This window comes from Papio anubis, chromosome 12 (genome assembly GCF_008728515.1).
Source record: "Papio anubis isolate 15944 chromosome 12, Panubis1.0, whole genome shotgun sequence".
Classification (NCBI taxonomy): Eukaryota; Metazoa; Chordata; class Mammalia; order Primates; family Cercopithecidae; genus Papio; species Papio anubis.
The window spans coordinates 58,693,590-58,714,533 of NC_044987.1; the positions used below are offsets into that span (position 1 = coordinate 58,693,590).

Sequence of the window (20,944 nt, forward strand, 5' to 3'; positions counted from 1 at the left end):
GCTGGAGACAACGTGAGTGTGGCATGAAGAGAACTAGCCTCCCCTCAGGTGACATATGCCCACCATATTTTGCTCCAGAAGTGGAGTCTAGTTTTCACGCCTTGAATTTGCGCTGGCCTCATGACTAGCTTTAACCAGGAGAATGTATGATAAGTGACATGATGCAAGAAGCCCAGGCCTCAGATGCTTAGCTCCTGCCTCCATTCTCCCGGAATCCTGAGGTCACCGTGCCATGAAGAAACTGGGAAGAAGGACCCTGTGGACAGAGAGGCCCAGCATCAGCCATCCCAACTATCCCAGCTGAGCCCAGCATCCAGTGATTGCAGTCATCTGAGCAAACTCAATTAAGTCACTACCTGTGGAGTGGCCTGTTACTCAGCAATAAATAACTAAAACACTGCAGGGTAACTTCAAGGCAAGGTCATTGCAACATCTTCAGGCAAGGCGGCAGGAGCCTCCGCAGGCAGAGGAGCAGGGACTGCTTCTGCCACTAGGAGGCGCTGTGGAGTAGGGGTTGTTGGGGCGGGGGCGGGGGGCCTCTAAATTGTCTGTATCTTCCCACATGACCACTATCTCATTCTCATCGAGGTCTGGGCCCTAAGTTTCACCTGAGACAGAGCAGTACTATGAATTCAGTCGATAAATTGACAATGTAATTTGGCAACAGTAGCCTCAAATTCATGTCTTAAGAAATCAGAAGGCCGGGCGCAGTGGCTCACACCTGTAATCCCAGCACTTTCAGAGGCCGAGGCAGGTGGATCACGAGGTCAAGAGATTGAGACCATCCTGGCCAATGTGGTGAAACCCCGTATCTACTAAATATACAAAAATTAGCTGGGTGTGGTGGTGCGTGCCTGTATTCCCAGCTACTTGGGAAGCTGAGGCAGAAGAATCTCTTGAACCCGGGAGGCGGAGGTCGCAGTGAGTTGAGATTATGCCACTGCACTCTAGCCTGGCAACAGAGTGAAAAAGAAGAAGTCAGAAAATGTGGCTCAGTGCACTCTCCTCTGCCTGGAGTTTCCCCTGCTGAGCTTGGGACCTCTGCTTACACCAAAAGTGGGTAAATGGAGAAATGACATGGAAAAAAACAAAGGAAAAGATCTGTCCATTTCTCAGCGTGTGTCTTTTAAATACAAAGCCACTTCCTCATTCTTGCTGGAGCAGCCAGGTGGGTCAGTGTGAACTGGGTGCGCCCAGAAGGATGGGGCACTGGAGACCACGTGGTGGAGCTGAGCAGACTGAGAAAAGTCACACTGAGAAAACGGAAGAAAAACGACAACAAGATGCACGAAGGATGGTGTGTCTCCGGGGCACCTGAAGGGATACTGCTGTGCGTGTGTCATGCTTCTGTCTAGGGGCCTAGAAGATTCCGTGGGGGTCATGCTACCCTTTGAAATAGGCCTCTAAGGATGAGGGGGGCTCAACAGGCAGAGATGGGAGAGGCCTGGCACCAGGTAGAGGAGACAGCATGGGCAAACAGGAAGGGGAGATGGTGATAACTGAGTGGGGCAGTAGAGGTAGCAGGAGTGGCAGGACAAAGGATTGGGAAACTTGAAGGGGTTGAGTGGCAAGGGCCATCTGTCCTGCCTCTAAGAACACTCACTGACCTGCTGTGTGCCTTATCCAGGGGGCTCCCATCACACAGCAGTTCGATCCTCCATCTCCCACTTCCACCCTCCTCACCGCCCCCCTCCCTGTGTTCCAGGGTCACCCTGCCTATTCCAACTGCTGCACCCGTGTTCCAGCTGTTCCTCACATCTGGAATGCCTCTTTCCTTCTTGTCATCCAGCTCTAGCCCCTTCTTCCAGGAGTCTCCCCTGACACTTCAGCCCAGCCTGAACCCAAGGCACTGTGGCATAATGGAAAGGATCAGACTTTTTACAGTTGCAGAGAGGTAGGCTCAAATCCCAGCTCTGCTGTATGATTTCTTTTTTTTTTTTTTTTTTTACGGAATCTCACTCTGTCGCCCAGGCTTTCACTCTGTCTTCCAGGCTGGAGTGCAGTGGCACGATCTTGGCTCACTGCAACCTCCACCTCCCAGGTTCAGCGATACTCCTGCCTCAGCCTCCCGAGTAGCCAGGACTACAGGCAAGCACCACCATGCCCAGCTAATTTTTGTATTTTTAGTAGAGACGGGGTTTCACCATATTGGCCAGGCTGGTCTTGAACTCCTGACCTCGTGATCCACCCACCTTGGCCTCCCAAATTGCTGAGATTACAGGTGTGAGCCACCACGCCAGGCCTGCTGTATAATTTTCAATCACTACCTTCTCTTATTAGTAACTATTAATAATATTTATTGGCTATGTATTTGCCAAGTACCAGGGATTACCTCATTTAACTTTCACCACAACCTTATGAGGTAAGTACTGTTATCATTTCCACCTTACTACTGAGGAAACTGAAGCTCAGAGAAGGTAAGTAACTGACCCAAGGTCACACAGCTAGGGAGTGGCAGAGCTGGGATGCCCATCAGACCTGTCAGGCTCCAACGCCTCTGCTGCTAAACACCACAGCTCCCACTGGACAGCTTCCTTAGAATGGGCATTTATTAGGCACCCCCTGTGTGCTGGGCATTCTGCTAGGTGCGGTGATGCAGCAGGACACAGGCAGACAAGGGCATGCTCTCTCGGAGGCCACAGCTGGAGTGTCAGGAGGACAAGGAGCCCCATGCTGCAGGGACTGGGGAAAAGTCCCTGCAAGCTGTGACTGCCCCCTGCAAGCTGTGGAGCACGGAGCTCACACATGTCAGTAACTTCTCCTTCCTCTACAGCCAGGAAACCTGGGTTCCCAATGGGCCAAGCTCTGTCATTGACCTGCTGGGTGGCCTTGAGCTGGTCACTTCACCTCTCTGAGCCCCAGTTTTCTTGTTCATAATGTGGGGCAGTAATAGCTACTCCGGAGGGAAGTCTGAAAATTAAATAAAATCATACATGACAGTGCAGGGCACACAGTAGGCACTCAGGAGAAGGCTAATCCGCATCTCCCCCACTTGCATCCACATCTGGGACCCACACAATCCAACAGGCTCATTATCTTCCGAGACTTTAACAAGCACCAGGGTGAGAATAACAGGGTGATCCCTCCAATGGCCTCCAGGCGGCAGGAAAGCTCCACACAGGGCAGTGATGGGCCACTGGGGACAGCAACACTGGCTGGACCAACCTCTAGAACCCACCCCACCCCTAACTCACCCACCTCTGCCACCTGCACTGCCACTCCCACACCAGCAACTCCAGTCATCACAGACTGGTGTTTGAGATGCAACAGCACAGACCTCTTACCACCCTCCCCACCTGAGTCAGGATGGAGGAGCGTGGCCTCAAGAACCCCTTTGGGTCCTCTGGGTGGCCCCACACCCATGCCTGGCTTATTTTACTGCCCATTTCCACTTGGTGGGGGAGCTGTCACGGGCTGAACTTCAGGGCCAGGAAGCCTAGGTTCCAGTCCAGTCTCTGCCTTCTCTGAGCTGCACCTTGTAAAGTTAGGATGACTTCCCACCTAATAGGGCTATTGCGGGGATTAAGTGAGATGGATACAGATTGTATGCAAGTTAACGCGCCTTCTTTACTAGAATCTGTACTCAGTGCTGGGTTCCATGCACTGTGTTAGGGGCTTCTCCTGCCCTTCCTATGTGGCAAAGCAACTACCCTACCAACTAGGATCGAGTCCCAGTTCGGCCCCCACTGACTGTGGGGGCCTCGGGCAGCTCACTTAACCGCTCAGCCTGTTATCTCACCTGTAAAATGGGAAAAATCCCTTACTAGCCAAGTTGTTAGGAAGCTTGGATAAAATTGTACATATCAAGTATTTGGCACATAGGAGGAGCAAAACACAAAGCAGTACCAGCTGGTTTCACTCAAAGCATTATTCTGATCCGGAAATGCCTACTCACCCTTTAAAGCAGCCCACATGTCACCTCCTCCTGGAAGTCTTCCTCGATATGTGCATGATGCTAAACTAGGTGCAGGACTTACAGCAATAGACAACCAACCATGCACCCTCTCTTCATGGAGCTTCCATTCTAGGAGGGGAGGCATGCAGGGAAGTCTTAAGTGGGTAATTTCATAGTGCTAAGGAGTCAGTAAAGTGAGAAATCATGGTAGAGAAGCTGAGGTGGGAGAGGGACTGGTTATGTAGGGTGGTCAGTGAAGGCCTCTCTGAGCAGACGTTTACGCTGAATCCTGGATGACAAAAAGCAACACTGTAAACATCTACAAAAACAGCCTGCCAGGCAGAAAGGACAGCTAGTGCAAAGGCCCTGAGGCAGGGGGACAAGCGTGGCACACAGAACAGAATGATCCAGGTGCCTGGAACACAGTGAGCCCTGAGCACCCTGGTCACTGTCCAAGTCTCCACCTCTAGACAAAGCCCCTTGAGGATAGAGATCTGAATGATTGAGCTGAAGCACAGGACGGCCCTGGGACTCTGAGCAGTCTTGCTGAAACTCTGTTGTGGCAATGACGGGAGTGAATCAGCTAGCCCTTCTGCAGACCCATGTACATCTTGGTGGCTACTGCTGGATTGTTTAGCCAGGAAAGGGGTCCCTTCCTGAATCAACAATCCCCAGGTCACAATCTTTGGCAGAGGAAAGCTGGAGGTGCCCAGAGAGAAAAATGACCTGTCCAAGGTTAAATGGCCAGCAGGCAGCAGAGATGGGGCTCCAGCCCAATATCCTCTGCTCCTCTGCCTCCCTGGCCACTGGCTCCATCCTGTGCATCCCTCTCTCTCCCTGAGTTATGGTGTCAGGAGCCCTAAGGACTATGAGGCATCCAACCGGAGGACTGTGTCAAAAGGGACTGTGTTGGGTACCTCCTCCTCGCCTGCTACAAATCCAACACTTCGGGCCACTTAAGGGCAAGGATCCCCACAAGCTCCTTCCAAAGCCCAGCCTAAAGCCAGGCAACTTACTAAATGTGTGCCTGAGTTTGTACCTGCGGCCCTGGATGCAGCATGAGGTCAGTTTGCAATGAAAGGCTAGAGGAGCTAGGCATAGTGGCTCATGCCCATAGTCCTCCCTGTAGTCCACTACTCTGGAGGTTGAGTAAGGAGGTTCGCTCGAGCCCGAGTTTGAGTCCAGCCCGGGCAACATAGTAAGACCCACTTCTTAGAAAAGGGTAACGAAAGAAAGGCGAAGAGGTTGAAGACTGGCTCCAGGTCCAGTGCTCTCATTCAGGCCCTGCAGCTGCAACTTCTCCAGGGCTGCCAGAGCCAGAACCATTTCCCGGGTCAGCATGGAGTGCACCTGCCACTTGGCGCGGTCTGCACAGTGATCTGCCAGCATTCCAGGGCCTGATATAAGCCATCAGTAGCAAGTCTGCCTTAACAGCAGACCTTGTCCCCTGTGAAGAATGGTGTAAAAATCTCCTGATCCAATCTTCTTCCACGCTTCAACAGAATTTCACTGGAAAAGTTTTATTGAAAAAAAAATTGTACAAATAAGTTCTTGGATTGATAGCAACAAAGGCTCATGTTCCCCCTTCCCTCCCCATCTTTGAAGAACTAAAAAAGGAAGAAACAAAAACAAAAAGTTCATCCCCACAACGCCAGACACGATGCTTCTTGACCAGAGTCTGCCCAGAAGCCCCTCCTGGGAGCTCTTTCTCCATCCGCCTCACTGTGGCCAGGTCATTCTGGGGGTGCCTGGTCCCAGGGGCTGCAGCACCTAGTTTTATAGTTGGGAGAGGTTGGGATAGAGCTAGGGAGGCAGCTGAGGTGTTTTGGCATCAGGAGAAGAGGGCTGGCTGACCCCGCTAGCTCAATTTGGTCTCACAGGTGAGAAGGTACCTGGCTATAAATATGAACACTGATTGAGGCAGGCTTGATCTGGGACTTTGAGGGCAGGCAGGATGACTGTGGCCCAGGTCCCACAGGATGTGGAGTTTCCAAGCTCAGCATCATGGTGTCTGGGGCCCATGTCCAAGTGGAGTGAATTCTAGCTGGGAAGGTCCGCTCAGGCACACGGGAACCCTGGTCTTTTTTTCCACCCCCACCCCATGGAGTATCCAAGGCTGGTACCTCACCTACCCCCAAACCCCAATAGCACCCATGTGTCTCAGGAGCCTTTGGCTGCCTCCTGCCATCCTGTGTGCACCCTGAGGCCCTATAACTCGTCTCGCATCTTGTCACCCTTAGGCCGGACCAGGCGCCCAATGAACAGCAGGGAGCCGCTCTGGGTGTCCCGCACCAGGAAGATGAAGGGGTGGTCGGCGTAGAACAGCTTGGGACTGCGCAGCTCCTCGCGCCCATAGATGTCCTGGTCAAAGGGGTTGCCGTCTGTGTCCAACTCAAAGGCGGTGGCGTGGAATACGCTGGCCAGGTACAGGTCCTTCTTGCCTGACATGCGTGACAAGTCGGCCTTGTTCTTGTCAATGGCCTCAGTCAGGCCCAGCCCAGCCAGATGTTTCTGTGGGAACAAGGAGGTGTGCCAGGTGAGGCCATGGCATGCCAGGCTCCTCCACCCTCAAACCCTCCACCCCATACTACCCTGACTGCTCCTCAGAGAGGAGAGAACTGCTCCCTGGCCACCTTCTGTATGCCAGGCATGGCACTGGGCACTTCAAACCACAGCTTTCTCAATTCTCACTGCAACCCTACAAGGGCTTCTAATCCCCACTTCACAGATGAGGAAGCTGAGACTCAGAAAACAAGTGAGAAACTATCCTAGCACTGCCCAGCGCAGTTCAGGGACAGGCAGCATGGGCACCACCCAGGAGCTTATCTGAAATGCTCATGTCCTGACCCCAGCCCAGACCCCCTGAATCAGAATCTCTGGGATTGGGCATGGATTCCTTTTCACAAACTCCCCAAGTGCTTTCTTAGCATACTCAAGTTTGAGAAAGACTGATCTAAGGACAACTATGTCCACATCACTCTGGGGCTTAACACCTGTCCAGAGTGATAGGATGCCTGGAATTTGCTTCAGAATAATCGGATGCAGGGGGGAATTGGTGGGTAGAGATGGCTCACTATTGGCCATGAGCTGATAATGCTTGAAGCTGGGTGATAGACACTTGAGGGTTTGTTACACTAATCTACTTTTAATTTATTTTTCCAATGTTCCATAGTAAAAAGTTAAAACACATACACAAACACACACACGCATCTTTCCACCGCCCTGCACAGCTCTTGGAAGCCAACCATAAGCTCTTTAACATATGACCTGTGCCTCCGTGGCAGCCTCCAGCCACATCCCTTGGCACGCCCCACCCCACTCTCCAGACAGCCTCACTGGACAGCTTATACCCTGGATGGCCATCCTGTCTCCCATTTGGGCTCTTTAGAACCCACTTCTTTCAGGAAGGCTTCCCGAGCCCACAAGACGAGTGGTGTCTCCCTGGACCTTCCTGTTATCAGTCTGGTGCTGCCTGTCTCTCTCACCTGGCTTGGAGCTTCCTGAGGGCAGGGCCCACGTCCAGGGCTCTCCCTGGCTCTCAATGCGGGAGAGAGGACAGTAAAGGGCTGTGGGCTGAGTAAATGGCAGGGCCCAGGGTTCTGCAGGATAACCTCCACCTCCCTGGCAAGGCCGCACAGGAATTAGGCCTGAGGTCCTGAGACTCAGCGGGTCCTGAGACAGGCATTCGAGGTAAGCCCAGCTCTTCCCACCCTGACGACCTCACACACGTCATCCACCTCAAATTTCCCAACTCAATCTACCCCATGAACTGGGGGGTGGGGTCTCCACTGAGGGTTCCAGGAAGACACCAGAGGAACAAGGGGAGAAGGGCGTGGGACAACAGTCACTGGAGAAGGGGCTAGGGAAGGATCAGGCCCAGGACCAGGAGAGAGGCAGTGACCCCTCTCCAGGAACTCCCAGGGTCTACAGCACAAACCAGTACAAGCTTCACTTGTCCCTGGTTTGGAGCCTAAGCCCCACTTCATCTCCAGCTTTCTCTCTCCAAGCCGTCTGGGCAGCAAGTCTGGATCAACTCTGCAGGTGAGAACCATTTTTGGCATCCAAGGAAAAAATGACACAAAAGTTTTCTTTTTTGGGTAAGTCAAAAATCTCTCTCTTGATGACAAAAAGGCCGCTATTATGTTTTTACCTTGAGGTCTAATTGCAACTCCACCACTTACGAGCCCGGGGAAACTTAGCGAGTCATTGCTTCTCTCTGAGCCTCTGCCCACTGCCCAGGGTGGCTGCAAGGGAGAATCTTGAGCATGTGTGTTAAGTTTCTGGCCACCCTAGATGACCCATAGCTACCAGTCTGATTATTGCATGGTAGATAATCCTCCAGCTTAAACAATCTATAACTGGGGGCACTTCAGACCTCAGAGGCAGTGCTGTGATCGAAGGTGAGCTCTGGTGCAAGATGTCTGAATTACTAGCTGTGTGACTTTGCACAGGTTACTTAACTTTTCTGAGCCTCAGTTTCCTCATCTCTAAGATGAAATTTATAGTCCTACCTAATAAAGTTGTTTTGAGGATTAAAAGAGTTTAATACATACAAAGGCTGGGTATGGTGGCTCACACCTGTAATTCCAGCACTTTGGGAGACGGAGGCAGGCAAATCACTTGAGGTCAGGAGTTCAAGACCAGCCTGGCCAACATGGTGAAATCCTGTCTCTATTAAAAATACAAAAATTAGCTGGGGGTGGTGGCTCATGCCTGTAATCCCAGCTACTCGGGAGGCTGAGGCCGGAGAACTGCCTGAATCCGGGAGGTGGAGGTTGCAGTGAGCCAAGATGGCACCATTGCACTCCAGCCTGGGCAACAGAGTGAGACTCCATCTCAAAACAAAAACAAAAACATATAAAGTGCTGAGAAGAACGTCTAGCATACAGGAAGTGTTCCGTTATATTTAGCTGCTGGTATTATCATCATCTTCCCAAGGGCAGGGCCCACACCTCCTGTCCCAACTTCCCCTATCACAGAGCCCAGGACTGCCTGGACATCCAGAGGGTCTTGGGATAGACCTGCTGAATTGGTGAGTGGGCCCCCAACACCTCCCCCTGACTCCAAGCCCTGCAGGCCCCTGGGCTGGGCCACCCCTTACCTGCAGGTCATGGGTCACCTCCACCACACCCTTGGGCAAGGAGATGGCGACAGCCTTCTTCTGCATCTTCCCCATCCAGATCTTCAGCTGCTCTTTGGTCAGCAGCTTTTCAAGGCGCTCAAGAGGCTCCACGTGATGGGGCATGAGGATGATGAGGCTGGAGAGCTTGTGGGCCAGGGGCATCTCCACGATTTGCAGCTTTTCCTTCTCGTCGTCATAGTAGTTGTAGAGGCCTGGGAGAGGAGCGGAGAGGACACTGGGCACCCTGTGTGCAGGGGTCAGACCCTAACTACCCTTAGATCTCCACCCACCTTGACACCCTGCTCCTCACAGCACCTACCTGTCCGGTGCATCATCATGACACCCACGGTATAGGACCGAGTCACCATGAAGCCACGGTTGTCCACCATCTTGTGGTGGAATTTCTCATCCCAGTGTGCTGTAGTTGGGGCAAAACACAGGGTCAGAGACACATGGCCGCCCCCAGACACAATGACAGCCCACAGCCACCCCCAACTGCAGACCCTTGATTTGTCCCTGCCACAGGTCTTTGCTCCATTCTTCAGAGCCCAGCTGTAGAGCACCCAGCCCACAGAGTCCATGTTCCCAGCTTTGGGAAGGGGTCTTGGCCCCAGGACATGCCATCTGAGGGTGCGGTTCCCTACAGTCAGTGTCTGGCTGCTCCCACATGAAACAGAATTTATTCCACCCTCAGTTCAGCCACCTACCTCTATGGCCACCCCCAGCTCTGGCACTTGTCAGATATTTTGGAAACATGCTCTGAGGTGGGTTTTCTACCCTACCTGGTACCTGAGGGACAGCTGTGCCCTGGGCAGGGAGTGCCCCATGACCAGCCTTCATTTTTTTTTTTTATTTTTCTTTTTGAGATAAGGTCCGTCCTACTCCATCCCCCAGCTGGAGTGCTGTGGTGCAATCACGACGCACTGCAGTCTTGAATTCCCAGGCTCCAGCAATCCTCACACCTCAGCCTCCAGGGTAGCTGGGACTACCAACATGTGCCACCCCGCCTGGCTAATTTTTTGTAGAGATGGGGTCTCGCCATCTTACCCAGGCTGGTCTCGAATTCCTGGGCTCATGTGATCCACCTACCTTGACCTCCCAAAGTGCTAGGATTACAGGAATGAGCTACTGTGCTCGGCCCACCCTTCATTTTTCTCTGCAAGTTCTATCTCCATGACCAGAAAATCACAACAAAAAATATCTGAGAGTGGCCTGAACCCTGCCCTTGCTCACAGCCAGACCTGTGTTCCAATCCAAGCTCAGTCACTGACTCGGGGAGACCTCACCTCTCCTAGCTTGGCCTCATTTGTAAAACAAGGGTTACTTCATTCTCACAGCAAACTGTGAGAATAGTATTGTCTATGTAGGTACTCAAAAATATTTATTAACCCTACATCTAATCTTCAACTGAAGACAGAGGCATCTGGGCCTGAGTCCTGGCTTTGCTTCCTCCTCGCTGAGCCTGTTTCCTCACTGTGAAATGAAGGTAACACTGCCTGTCCCCAAGGTTGCTTTAAGGATTCGGGGTCTTGGTCGGTTATGGTGGCTCGCACCTGTAATCCCAGCACTTTGGGAGGCCAAGGTGGGCAGATCACTTGAGGCCAGAAGTTTGAGACCAGCCTGGCCAACATGGCAAAACCCTGTCTCTACTAAAAATACAAAAATTAGCTGGGTGTGGTGGTAGGCGCCTGTAATCCCAGTTACTCGGGAGGCTAAAGCAGGAGAATTGCTTGAACCTGGGAGGCCAAGGCTGCAGTGAGCTGAGATCGTGTCACTGCACTCCAGCCTGGGTGACAGAGTGAGACTATCTCAAAAAAAAAAAAAAAAAAAGGATTCGGGTTCTTTCTCTAGCTCACTACTGAGGCAGAATGGATTATTAAATTTTATTCATTCCAAGATATAAAGGAGGAGCACTTTGACAAAGTTCGGTCGGAACATATTCCATGGAGTCCCTCTGGGGCCTCGGCTCCCTGAACCTTTACACACTACCTGTCTCTGAATCTAGTTTCCAGTCTGTACAAAACGCTCAGTGACAGTCCTGCCTCCCTGGGTTGTCACAGCATAAATGAGAGGCACTGAAGAATGGAGTGCATGGAATGTCGTCCTAACTCTTGTAGGGGGTCCTGGCAGGAGGAGGAAGAGGACCCCTGAGCGCACCCCCGACTCACGCTTGAAGAACATGGCGTTGACTAGCAGGGCGCCGTCCGTGCGCTCCACGTCCTTGGTGACCTCGGGCAGCTTGCCGTCTGTGGTCTGCGCAGCCCACTCATTGATGGACTGCAGCGCGCTGCGCTTGTCGCGGAAGTTGATCTTGGAGTGCTCGCAGTTGTAGTGCTGCTTGCTGCTGCGCACGAAGTCATCAGCGAAGCTCACGGAGCTGGGTCCGTATAGGCGGCTGCCCAGCTTCCAAGTCACGTTGCGCGCGGTGGAGTTGCTGAGTGAGCGCAGCAGCTCGCCCAGGCCGGTGTGTACCTCCTCGTCGCGCAGCTGCTCAGCGCTCAGCACTGCCTTGGCCTGCGACGCCGTGGTCGCCTTGCCACCCAGCGACACGAGCCCCAGCGACGAGGCCACCACCACGGGCGACACCAGGATGTTCTCCACTGCCTGGTCCTTGGCCATGGCCTGGTACAGGCTGAAGGCCAGGCCGGCGCTGCGCTCAGCAAGCGTGGCCGCCTTGGGACTCAACTTTTCTGCGGTTCCAGGAGCTGCTGCAGCTGCAGGTTTCTTCACCTCGGCGGTCAGAGCCACCGCAAGAAAGCAGAAGGCGCTGAGGAGCAGGAGGGAGTGCATGGCTGGGAGGTGGTTTTCGTGCACCACGGTGGGCCTGTGAGGGTTGCACAGACAGGGTGGTCTTGAAGCCCAAGGCCTTCCTCCCCCAACAACCACCCCCAGCCCTCTGGCTACCACAAGTCCCCTGGAGATGGGGGCAAGAGAGCCCACAGTCCAGGAATCCCAGACCTGACTCAGGGTTGCCAGCCTCTCAGAGGCTTCTGTGACCTCCCTACTCAAAGCAGCATTCCCAGCAAGTCACCACCAGACCACCTTATTGATTTCCCGCATTGGCCAGCCAACACTTCCACTTATTTGTGTGTTTATTACATACCTATTTCTGCTCCTAAGTAGGCTGTGGCCTCCAGAAGGACAGAAAACCTAGCCAATCTGGTTGCCACTATATCCCCCGTGCCTAGTACACAGTAGGCCTCAGCTCTTCCTGAATGAAGGTAAAACAGGGTCACTTGGCCAGACCTGGGGTCCTCATCAGTTTTATAGAGTGGTCAGCCCTGATCTCACATAACCCTGGGGGCCCTTTTCCAGTGAGAAAAAGCAGCAGCTGAGCTGAGAATCTGCAGGAAGCCCAGATGCCTGGGCAACGGATGAGGGACAGACCTGGAGGGCTGCCCCGCCCCCATGCCTTTCTTTCTGCTCTGGGATGTTAATGAGTCACCGGTTGGGTCACTCATTAAATGGGGAGCCCAGATGCTTCACTCTGCTGCCCCAAGGGTGACCCTGAGAGTATGTGTGTGTCCTGTGTCCACTCAGCCTCAGTCTCCCTTTTCCAGGCTGAAGGGTCCAGGTCTCCATGCCCAAGGCTTCTCTCTGGGCAGGAACTTGGAGTGTCCATCTGCCCACGGTGCTCCTGGTGCGGATGGGAAATCCCCAGGACAAAAGCTCCTGAGGGACCAACTCCTTTGAAGACTCGGTGGGGGTGGGGAGGAAGCTTCCTGACATAGCACAAGGACAGGATACTAGGGAAAAGGGTGAGTCACAGCTCGATAGAGCAGTGACCCCCTCCCCCATCACCAGCAGCTGGCCAGATGTGCACTCACCCTCCAAGGAAGCTGGAGCCATGTCAGATTCCATTCTGCCCTCCCATCTGACAGCCTCTGCCACACAGGCCATTTGCTCCAAGGCTTCAGGGTTGCCCTCAGGCCTCCTCCCCAAGCCCCAGCAGTAGCAGTGGCCCCCAGGACAAGCTCCAGTCCCCTCTCTGGGGCCTCCAGTTGGGACAGTCTCTGTTCCTGGGATGCTTCCACACTCCCTCTCTCCCTTCAGGCCATTATCCTCCTCTACGTCGTGCAACAGCATAGGAGAGATGACAGCGCAAAGGGAAGGATAGAAGGAACCCTGATGGAGGCTGCAATACCACTGCTCTGATAGATCCCAACTTGGGGTCATCCTTGAAGAAGACCGAAATTTGAGATCCTGGTGGAAGACCCTCAGGACTCTGGCTGCCTGGGGACCACTGTATTTCTGGGAAGACTCTACTGCTGCCATCCCAAAAACCTGGACAGGTTCCCCATCTCCCGGGACTGCCACCCTCCTCGAAGCCTTGAAGGTGCAGTATAAGAGAAGCAAAGGGTCCAAGGGGAGGGAGGTGGGGAGAAGAGGGAAGGCCCAGAGATCTACAAATGTCTGGCAGGAGCGAGGAGATCTGAGTCTCACCCTAAAATGAAGGGGGGATCCTGGGGCCTAGAATAAACCCCAAGACACCTTCCTCCCAGCCCTGGCTCCTTCCCTGCCAGAACTGGAGCCTCAAAGGCAGAACCACCATATAATTTATGGTACAAACAAGGACACTTATAAAAGTAAAATGGGCACTACTAATTATTACACCAGGATAATAGGCATATGGCCACCCTACTCAAAAGCCACCTCTGATCCAGACCAGTGATGCTGGAGCTCAGACCGCAACAGAGGCCACCAGCCTCCCTTCCCAGAGAAGGCAGCTGAAGAGCCCGCTCCCAGCCATGCAACGTGGCAGGTACCATCTTGACAGCCCCCACCCCCACCAGCCAGAACCTCAAAGGACTGGGAGGGGCTTCTCAAGCAAGCTCCAAATAACTGGTTTGGGATTCCTCAGGCAGCTCGCTAGGCCCGCGGCAGCTTAGCGCCTGCTCCTGGTGGTGACGTGGCAGGCAGGAAGCTGAACTGTCTCCACCGGCCGGCAGAGGGGGGCTTCCAGCCTGGGAAGCAGGTCTGATTCAGGTCCCTGGGGGTGCCACGTATTTGCCCGGGGACTCCAGGAGCCTTCTTGGCCTTAGTTCCCTTCCCATCTGCACATGGATCTCTGAAGGGAGATGCACTACTGGGGAGAAGGGCAGCCCCATTAAACCCAGCAGCAGGAACGGGGAAAGGCAAGTTACTGCAAGCAGGCCAGCCTCCCACAGCCCAGCCCATCTCGCCACAGAGAAATGCCGGCCCTCAGGCCAAGGTTAGCTGAGTTACAGTCCCACAAAGAAAATACAAGATCACCTAGCCAGGACTGTGCCCACAGCTAGTCGGACTGAGCAGGGTCTGGAAGGGAAAGGGAGGAGATGATGGGGGCCACCAGAGGGTCCCAAATACTTGAGAGGTCTAAAGTACCTGGAAACTGCCTCAGAGGGAGGTCAATGCCTGCCTTTTTCATTCTGAAAGAAAACAGAAGAGTGAAGAGGATGGGAGAGGGCAGAGGACAGATGGTGAGGAGGCCCCTGGCGCAGAGGGCACAACCAGTTCCCAATCTACAGGGCCCTTGGAGGTCCACCACCTCACTGTACAATGGGAGAAACGAGGCCAGGGCAGGGGGCCACCCAGGTCTCTCGGGATAAACAGGGGTCCGCCTTCCTAGCACAGGGGTTCTTCCTCACAGAAGCACACATCCCCTCCGGAGGGCTGCATGCGGTGTCCTGTTACACAGCCAGTACAAAAAATCTCTGCTGGGATTCCCGGTGACAGAGGAGACAAAGGAGAGGACAGGAAGGGGGGATGGGTACATGAACCATCTGAAGACAGTAGGGTGTGGCCCCGGTCAGAATTCCGGAGAACCAAAGCCCCCCTCATTCTCCCCAGGCCTCCATCTGGGCCCTACAGCCCAGAGGGACCAGCCGGAAAAAAAGGAAGAGGAGGGGCTGAGACTCTGGGCCAGTCTGGAAGTGCATTCATTGTCCCTGCTGCTCTCCAGCCACCTCAGGAATGTTTCTAAGCTGGGGGGCAGGGAACCCCAGCCTCTGGAAGTTAGACTCTGCAGTTTAACTAAACCCTGCAGTTACTCCAAGAACCCGGTGGCAGTGGACAGAAGGAGAGACTCAAATCCTTCTAGTCAGCCCCTTCATCCCCAAAGCAGAGCAGACCCTGCTGACCCCTACTCCCTTTTTCGGAGGGTAGGGAGCCTCGCTGGCCAAGTGTTTCCCTTGACTGCCATCATCCAGGCTGCAAGCTGCTGATGAGAAATTGAGCCACTGTCGCCCACTTCTATCAGAGCACATGGACCCCAGGAGTCAAGACTATTTCACCTCCTTTCCCACCACCCTACTACCTTCAGGAGGCTAAGATTCCCTCAGCAAGCCTGTGAGGAGGCTGGGCCACCAATCACTGCTGCCCCTGAGTCTCAACCATAGAACGGAAGTGACCGGGAACTGCGAGGCCGGCCTGTCCTCCCTACCCCTGCGGGAAAAGGCACCGGACCCCATCTCCTTCCTCCTCTGTTTCTTTCCGCAGAGGCTCTGCTCTCCGCCCCCAGGCCCCTTTACACAGCACCTAGTCTCATCTCTGCCAGCACCACCTTCTAGGGATCCCTGCACTTTTTCCCAGTCCTCCGAGTGCACGGACTCCCACCCCGGCTCCTATCTCCGCCCTAGCCCTCAGCTGGCTCCATCACCGGCTAGCCCTGGGCTCTCGATTCCAAACCCTCCAGCGGCCCACAAAGTGCCGGGGGCTCCAGTTTGCAGGCTCTGGCTTGGCCCCCAACGCTTCGCAGGGTCCCCTAGCCCTTCTCACTCACTCGCGCACCCCCAGATTGTTCGGCGCTCCCCCGGGCCGCACGCAGGCGTCTCCCGCGCCTCACCTGGGTCGGGCTGGGCTGGCGCCGGGACGTGACTCTCGCTCTCGAGCCGCGACACGATTCTGCTCTTCGCCCGCTCCCCAGCTCCTGGGATCTATATATGGCAGTCCCCACCCCCTCCTGCCCGTCCCGAGAAACTTCTGGAAAGTTGGAAACGCTTCCGGAGGGCGCCCCAGCTCCGCCAAAAAAAGCCAAAGACCTCCCTCAAACCTCCCCAGCCCCCGGCCCCTCCCTCTGCCGGCGCCTCCCGGTCCCTGGGTCCTACTGCCCCCCTCGGCGGCCCAGGCTGCGGGGCGCCGGGAGTCCCCACGGGGACCAGCGTGTCCTTCAGAGTGCGAGACTCCTCCCACTCCCAGGCTCTCTGCACAAGCTAGCCCACTCCTAATTGCACATTCCTTCAGGCACCCTTTTCCCCTCAGGGGCTCTGCTCCAAGCAGAGCCATCTCCCCTTCTCCCCGCTCTCCCCCATTTTCAAGCTGAAGCATAATTGAGCCCTATGCACCCCTCTCCCTCTCAGGGGAGACGGTCAGGCTTCTGAAGGCAGTGCCCTTCTCCATGCTTGTTCATTCAAAAAACCTCAACCTCAGCGATGGCCAGAGGGAGAGGGAGCCGACCGGACCCAGTACCTGCCTGGCACCCGGAGGGTTCAAGTCTTGGAGTAATAGAAGCAGAGATGCCTGGGGAACTTCAGGTGGTCTGGCTGGGCTTGGAGGAGTGCAGAGGAAGGAAAACCTGGCTCTCCACTGAGCAAGGTGCTGTGTGACCCTAAGCAGATTACTTTCCCTTTCTGGCCCTCTGTTCCCTTGGCTGTGAAGTGTGGTGCTAAGGCATCCCTTGCTTTTTTTCCCCTCTCTCTCGCTTTCTCAATCCTTGTCACCCCAGGCCCTCTCCCTATTGCATCCCCTCCCTGTCTGGGTCCCCTCCCACAGGCCTCAGGTCTCACTGTCAATTCCTACCCCACCCTCGAAAACTGATAGCTCCTTGACCTCCGAGTTAAGCTAGGGTATTCATTACTGTTCTAGGTGCTGAGGACACAGCTGAGAGCTGAACAAAGTCCTTGCCCTGTGCAATGTCCATCTGAGGGGTATGCGCATGTTAGTAGGGAATTCAGTGAGGCAGATTGTTTAGGAAACCCTAAATAATCTGGGCGATGGTGGCTCAATTTCTGGTCAGCAGCTTGCAGCCTAGATGATGGCAGCCAAAGGAAAGACTTGGCCAGCGAGGCTCCTCCCTACCCTCCGAAAAGTCCTCTTTAGTAGTTTAATGATACCTATTGGATGGACACAGTATGGAGAGAAAGGGACAGGGTAGGGACTCTCCAGTCATTCATTCATTCATTCATTCATTCATTCAATCAACAAACTGTGTTGAGCATCTTCTTTCTTCTAGGTGCCTGCCTGGATTCTGAGGAGCAAAAAAATACCAGCACCCAGCAAATGAGTCAATCACCTGGGTCCCTGCCCTCCATTATGGTTGTGGGGAAGCCTGCTGGTGGTGACACACCTCTCTGTCTGGGTAGGCTTCTGCTGCTCAGAGTCTTTTGAGTACAAAGACTGTGGGAAATCTCAGATCCCAAAAGCTTCAGACTCTGTGGTTCAGGGTCAAGGAATCAGAGATTACTTTCACTCAAAGCCCCCAAGGAGTCTTTGAATCCAGCTAAGGAATCTTAACATATCAAAATCTCAGAGTCGAAGGATTCTGGAATAAATGTATTAAAGACTCTGAGCTGCAAGGCATCTCAGAGGTCAGGGGTTCCTGTCTGCAGCCCCAAAACGAAGCCCTCTCTTCAGTATCCCAAAAAGGCAAGCACCCAGCACCTCTAAGAAGAGAGAGCTTACCTCCTTCAGAGGCAGCCCCACATTCTTTTTTAGGACAGGTCTGATTATTAACAAAACCTTCCACCTGTAATCCAGCACTTTGGGAGGCTGAGGCGGGTGGATCACCTGAGGTCAGGAGTTCAAGATTAGCCTGGCCAAAATAGTGAAACCCCATCTCTCTAATAAAAAGTATGAAAATTAGCCAGCTGTGGTGTCATGTGCCTGTAATCCCAGCTACTCAGGAGGCTGAGGTGGGAGAATCGCTTGAACCTGGGAGGTGGAGATTGTAGTGAGCTGAGATGTTGCCACTGCACTCCAGCATGGGTGACAGACGGAGACTCCATCTCAAAAAAAAAAGATAAATTCTTGTTTATCCAAGGAGAACTCCCGGGTCTCAGGCCAGACCCCACTCTCTACTCCCACCCTCACATTGGCCCTCAGGCTTCCTTGTGACTTAGTCAGCAAGCTGAGGGCAGGGCAGAAACAAAGAGTGCCCATCAATGCTGGCAGAACAGAGAGGGTCGCCTGGGTTTTCAGCAGGTTCAGACGTCAAAATCCCGACAAGACTTCCTTCCTCTACACTCTTACATCTCTTAGCTCTTTTAAGCTTCACCAACACCTGAGGGGGAGGCTGAGAGTGCTGTGACTGTCCCATTTTGAGGGATAAACCAAGGCTCATGCTGTTAAATAGACCCAGTATCACGAGAGGTCACAGGAGAGAGGATCTGCCTTTACAGACAGCAAAGCTGAGGCCTAAGGTGGGCTGGGTCTGAAGGCCCAACCCCCACTAACCTCCCAGAAGCCTCCTCTGTGGTCTATCCGGCTGCTGCATTATCTCTGTTATCACCCTGTATTGTCAGTGAACCGTCACTGGAGACTTTGGAAGGGCAGGGTCTTTTCCTTGTCACTCTGAGTCCCCAGCTCCAGCAAAAGGACAGTATGGAAGAGGCACTGGGTAAGCATGACCGGCCAGGGGATGAGAAGTGGCTGCCCTGAGTCTGCTGTGCCTCTAGCACAGCCTCCCTGAAGAAGGAAAAGCAACCGGCTCCTTTAAATTTCCAAGATCAGCAAAAAAAAAAAGTCAAGAGCCTTTGCCACAATATTCTTAGCTCTGAGCCCAGCCCAGACTGACTGTGGCCCTTCCCCCACATTCCAGGCAGAGCTTTCTGGAAAAAGCACTCTTTTAGCAGATGGGGGAGAAGAGTCTGATAAGCAGAGAAACTCTCAAGCATTTTGTCTCTGGACTCCTCCAGTGCCTCGCTTACCTGCAGGAAGTGGTCCTGGTGCCTGGCACGTGGAGGCTGGCTGGAAATCCTCTGGGTCCCTAGGTCCCGGGAGGTGTGGAGAGCAGGAAGTAGAAAATCATCAAATCCAGCGGCATCCACACTATACAGAGAGGAAAACGGAGGCCCAGAGAAGGCAGGAATTTACCCAAGGTCACACAGCAAATCAGAGGTGGAGCTGGACTCCCAGCCCTCTTTCTCCCACAGTACCCTCTAATGACCCAGGGTGTATGTAGGCCCAGTTCTGCCAGGTGCTGCGGAAACAGCTTTCTTTGGCCCTAGTGGCTAGATTCACTCAGTCTTCACCCCATAGAATCCTAGGAGAAAAACTAGCATGTCCTTTAAGTGTGCAACATATTCACATTTATTATCATATTTATTCCTTTCAGGTAAGGAAGAATGTTCCCATTTTCAGCATGAAGAAACTGAGGATAAGGGAGACTAAGCAATAGCGTCAAGGGCACACAACAAGCCAGAGTCAGAGCTGGGTTTTGAATCAGGTCTGTTTATGCCATATCCATGGGAAGGCAGGGAGTGGACGAGAAGGAAGTGACATTTATGGGCCATTTTGCCACTGCCAGGCCCTGTGCTGGGCACCATCAACTGTGTCTCACTTTTAATTATAGAACGTTAATCAGAAGGAAGTTTAATCCCCTTCTTTTTACATTGGTATAAAACTGGAGCCCAGAAAGCTCCAACTGCCAGTCCAGGGTCAGCCCCCTCCCTCAGGGAGCCAGGCTGCTGTAGGCAGCTCTTCTTTGAGATGCTGTGCAGGAGCCAAGAATGTGCTCTCAGCCCAAGGCATGAGTCAGGAAAACACGATTTCTGTAATCTCGGATTCTCTCTCTCGGAGCGTGGGGCCTTCCATCCAAAAAGGGCTGTCCTGCGTGCTGCCACGTTGGAGGGTGGGCAGCCGGTCCATGTGGGGATGGGTGGGCACATGATTCCTCCCCTCCTCCTCCTCCCAGGGCAGGCCCGCCCCCACCCCTCTGCAATCCTGGTGCTGAGCAAAGCCACATAGGAACTCCAGTGCCTTCACCCACATGCCTGGCACAATACCTAGCAGACACAATCCCACTGACACGCTATATATACACAGGCGTGTGTGCACCCACACACATGTTGCACACACATGGCACTTAAGCAGTCTCTTCACACAATCCATGTACACACATGTCTGTGTAACTCCAGTAACCCAAATGCACCCCACCCGCCTACACAGGTGTTTGCTGGGTATTGACATATGCACAGGCTCATGTTCCCTGCCCCCTCTCCCAGCCTCCCTCTCTCAGGCTTCCTCTGGCAACCCATGCAACCAGCTCCAGTGCCTGCAAGACCAGGCCTGAAGGGCTGGTGGGATGGAGGATGTGTGTTAACTACAGTCCTGCCTTTCCCTTCCTTTCTTGTTCTCCTGTCCCTTAGGTGCTGCTGAGCCTGTAATAATAGCGATGCCCAGGTGGGCTACAGGGCTGTCCTCCCTTGTCTTAGCATCCCTGACACTCAGAAAAGGGACTCCTGAGCTCTGACCACCCCCCACACCCTGCCAAACCAGCTATAATCTGCTTCAGCCCAGTGCAGCCCTGCTGTGCTATGGAGTGCAAAATGCCCTCACTTGGGGGTTAGGAGACCCTGCCCCAGGTCTGCCACTCCTTGGCTATGCGCCCATGATTTAAGTTCCTCCTTTGTAAAATAGGACTGATACTCTGCAGGATGATGAGACACACAGATAAAATAATGAATAGGAGGGGATGTTATGAACACTAAGTGATGTTAGGATCTCCACTCCGCACCTCTGCTCACATCTTCACCAACTGGTCAAATCTTACACAACCCGTAGACGCGAGCTCTGACCATTCCTGCCCTGTCCTCTGACCATTCCTGCCCTGTCCTCTGACCATTCCTGTCCTGTCCTCTGACCATTCCTGCCCTGTCCTCTGACCATTCCTTTCCTGTCCTCTGACCATTCCTGCCCTGTCCTCTGACCATTCCTGCCCTGTCCTCTGACCA

General features: G+C 53.7%; 1 protein-coding gene across 2 annotated transcripts; it reads right to left on the minus strand.

Moving 5' to 3' along the window:
* Positions 1-5,399: 5,399 nt before the first annotated feature.
* SERPINH1 (serpin family H member 1) lies at positions 5,400-16,103 on the minus strand. 2 transcript variants are annotated; one of them, XM_003910430.4, is made up of 6 exons: positions 15,841-16,103; positions 14,382-14,425; positions 11,186-11,841; positions 9,337-9,435; positions 8,997-9,229; positions 5,400-6,406 (listed from the first exon to the last, which is right to left on the minus strand). In XM_003910430.4, the coding sequence occupies exons 3-6, from the start codon at positions 11,805-11,807 to the stop codon at positions 6,104-6,106; spliced, it is 1,257 nt and encodes a 418-aa protein (XP_003910479.2). In that variant the 5' UTR covers positions 11,808-11,841; positions 14,382-14,425; positions 15,841-16,103; the 3' UTR covers positions 5,400-6,103. The 2 variants fall into 2 exon arrangements, with proteins under 2 accessions (XP_003910479.2, XP_003910478.2); XM_003910429.4 differs by lacking the exon at positions 14,382-14,425 and having other exon boundaries at positions 15,841-16,067.
* Between the last annotated feature and the right edge of the window lie 4,841 nt (positions 16,104-20,944).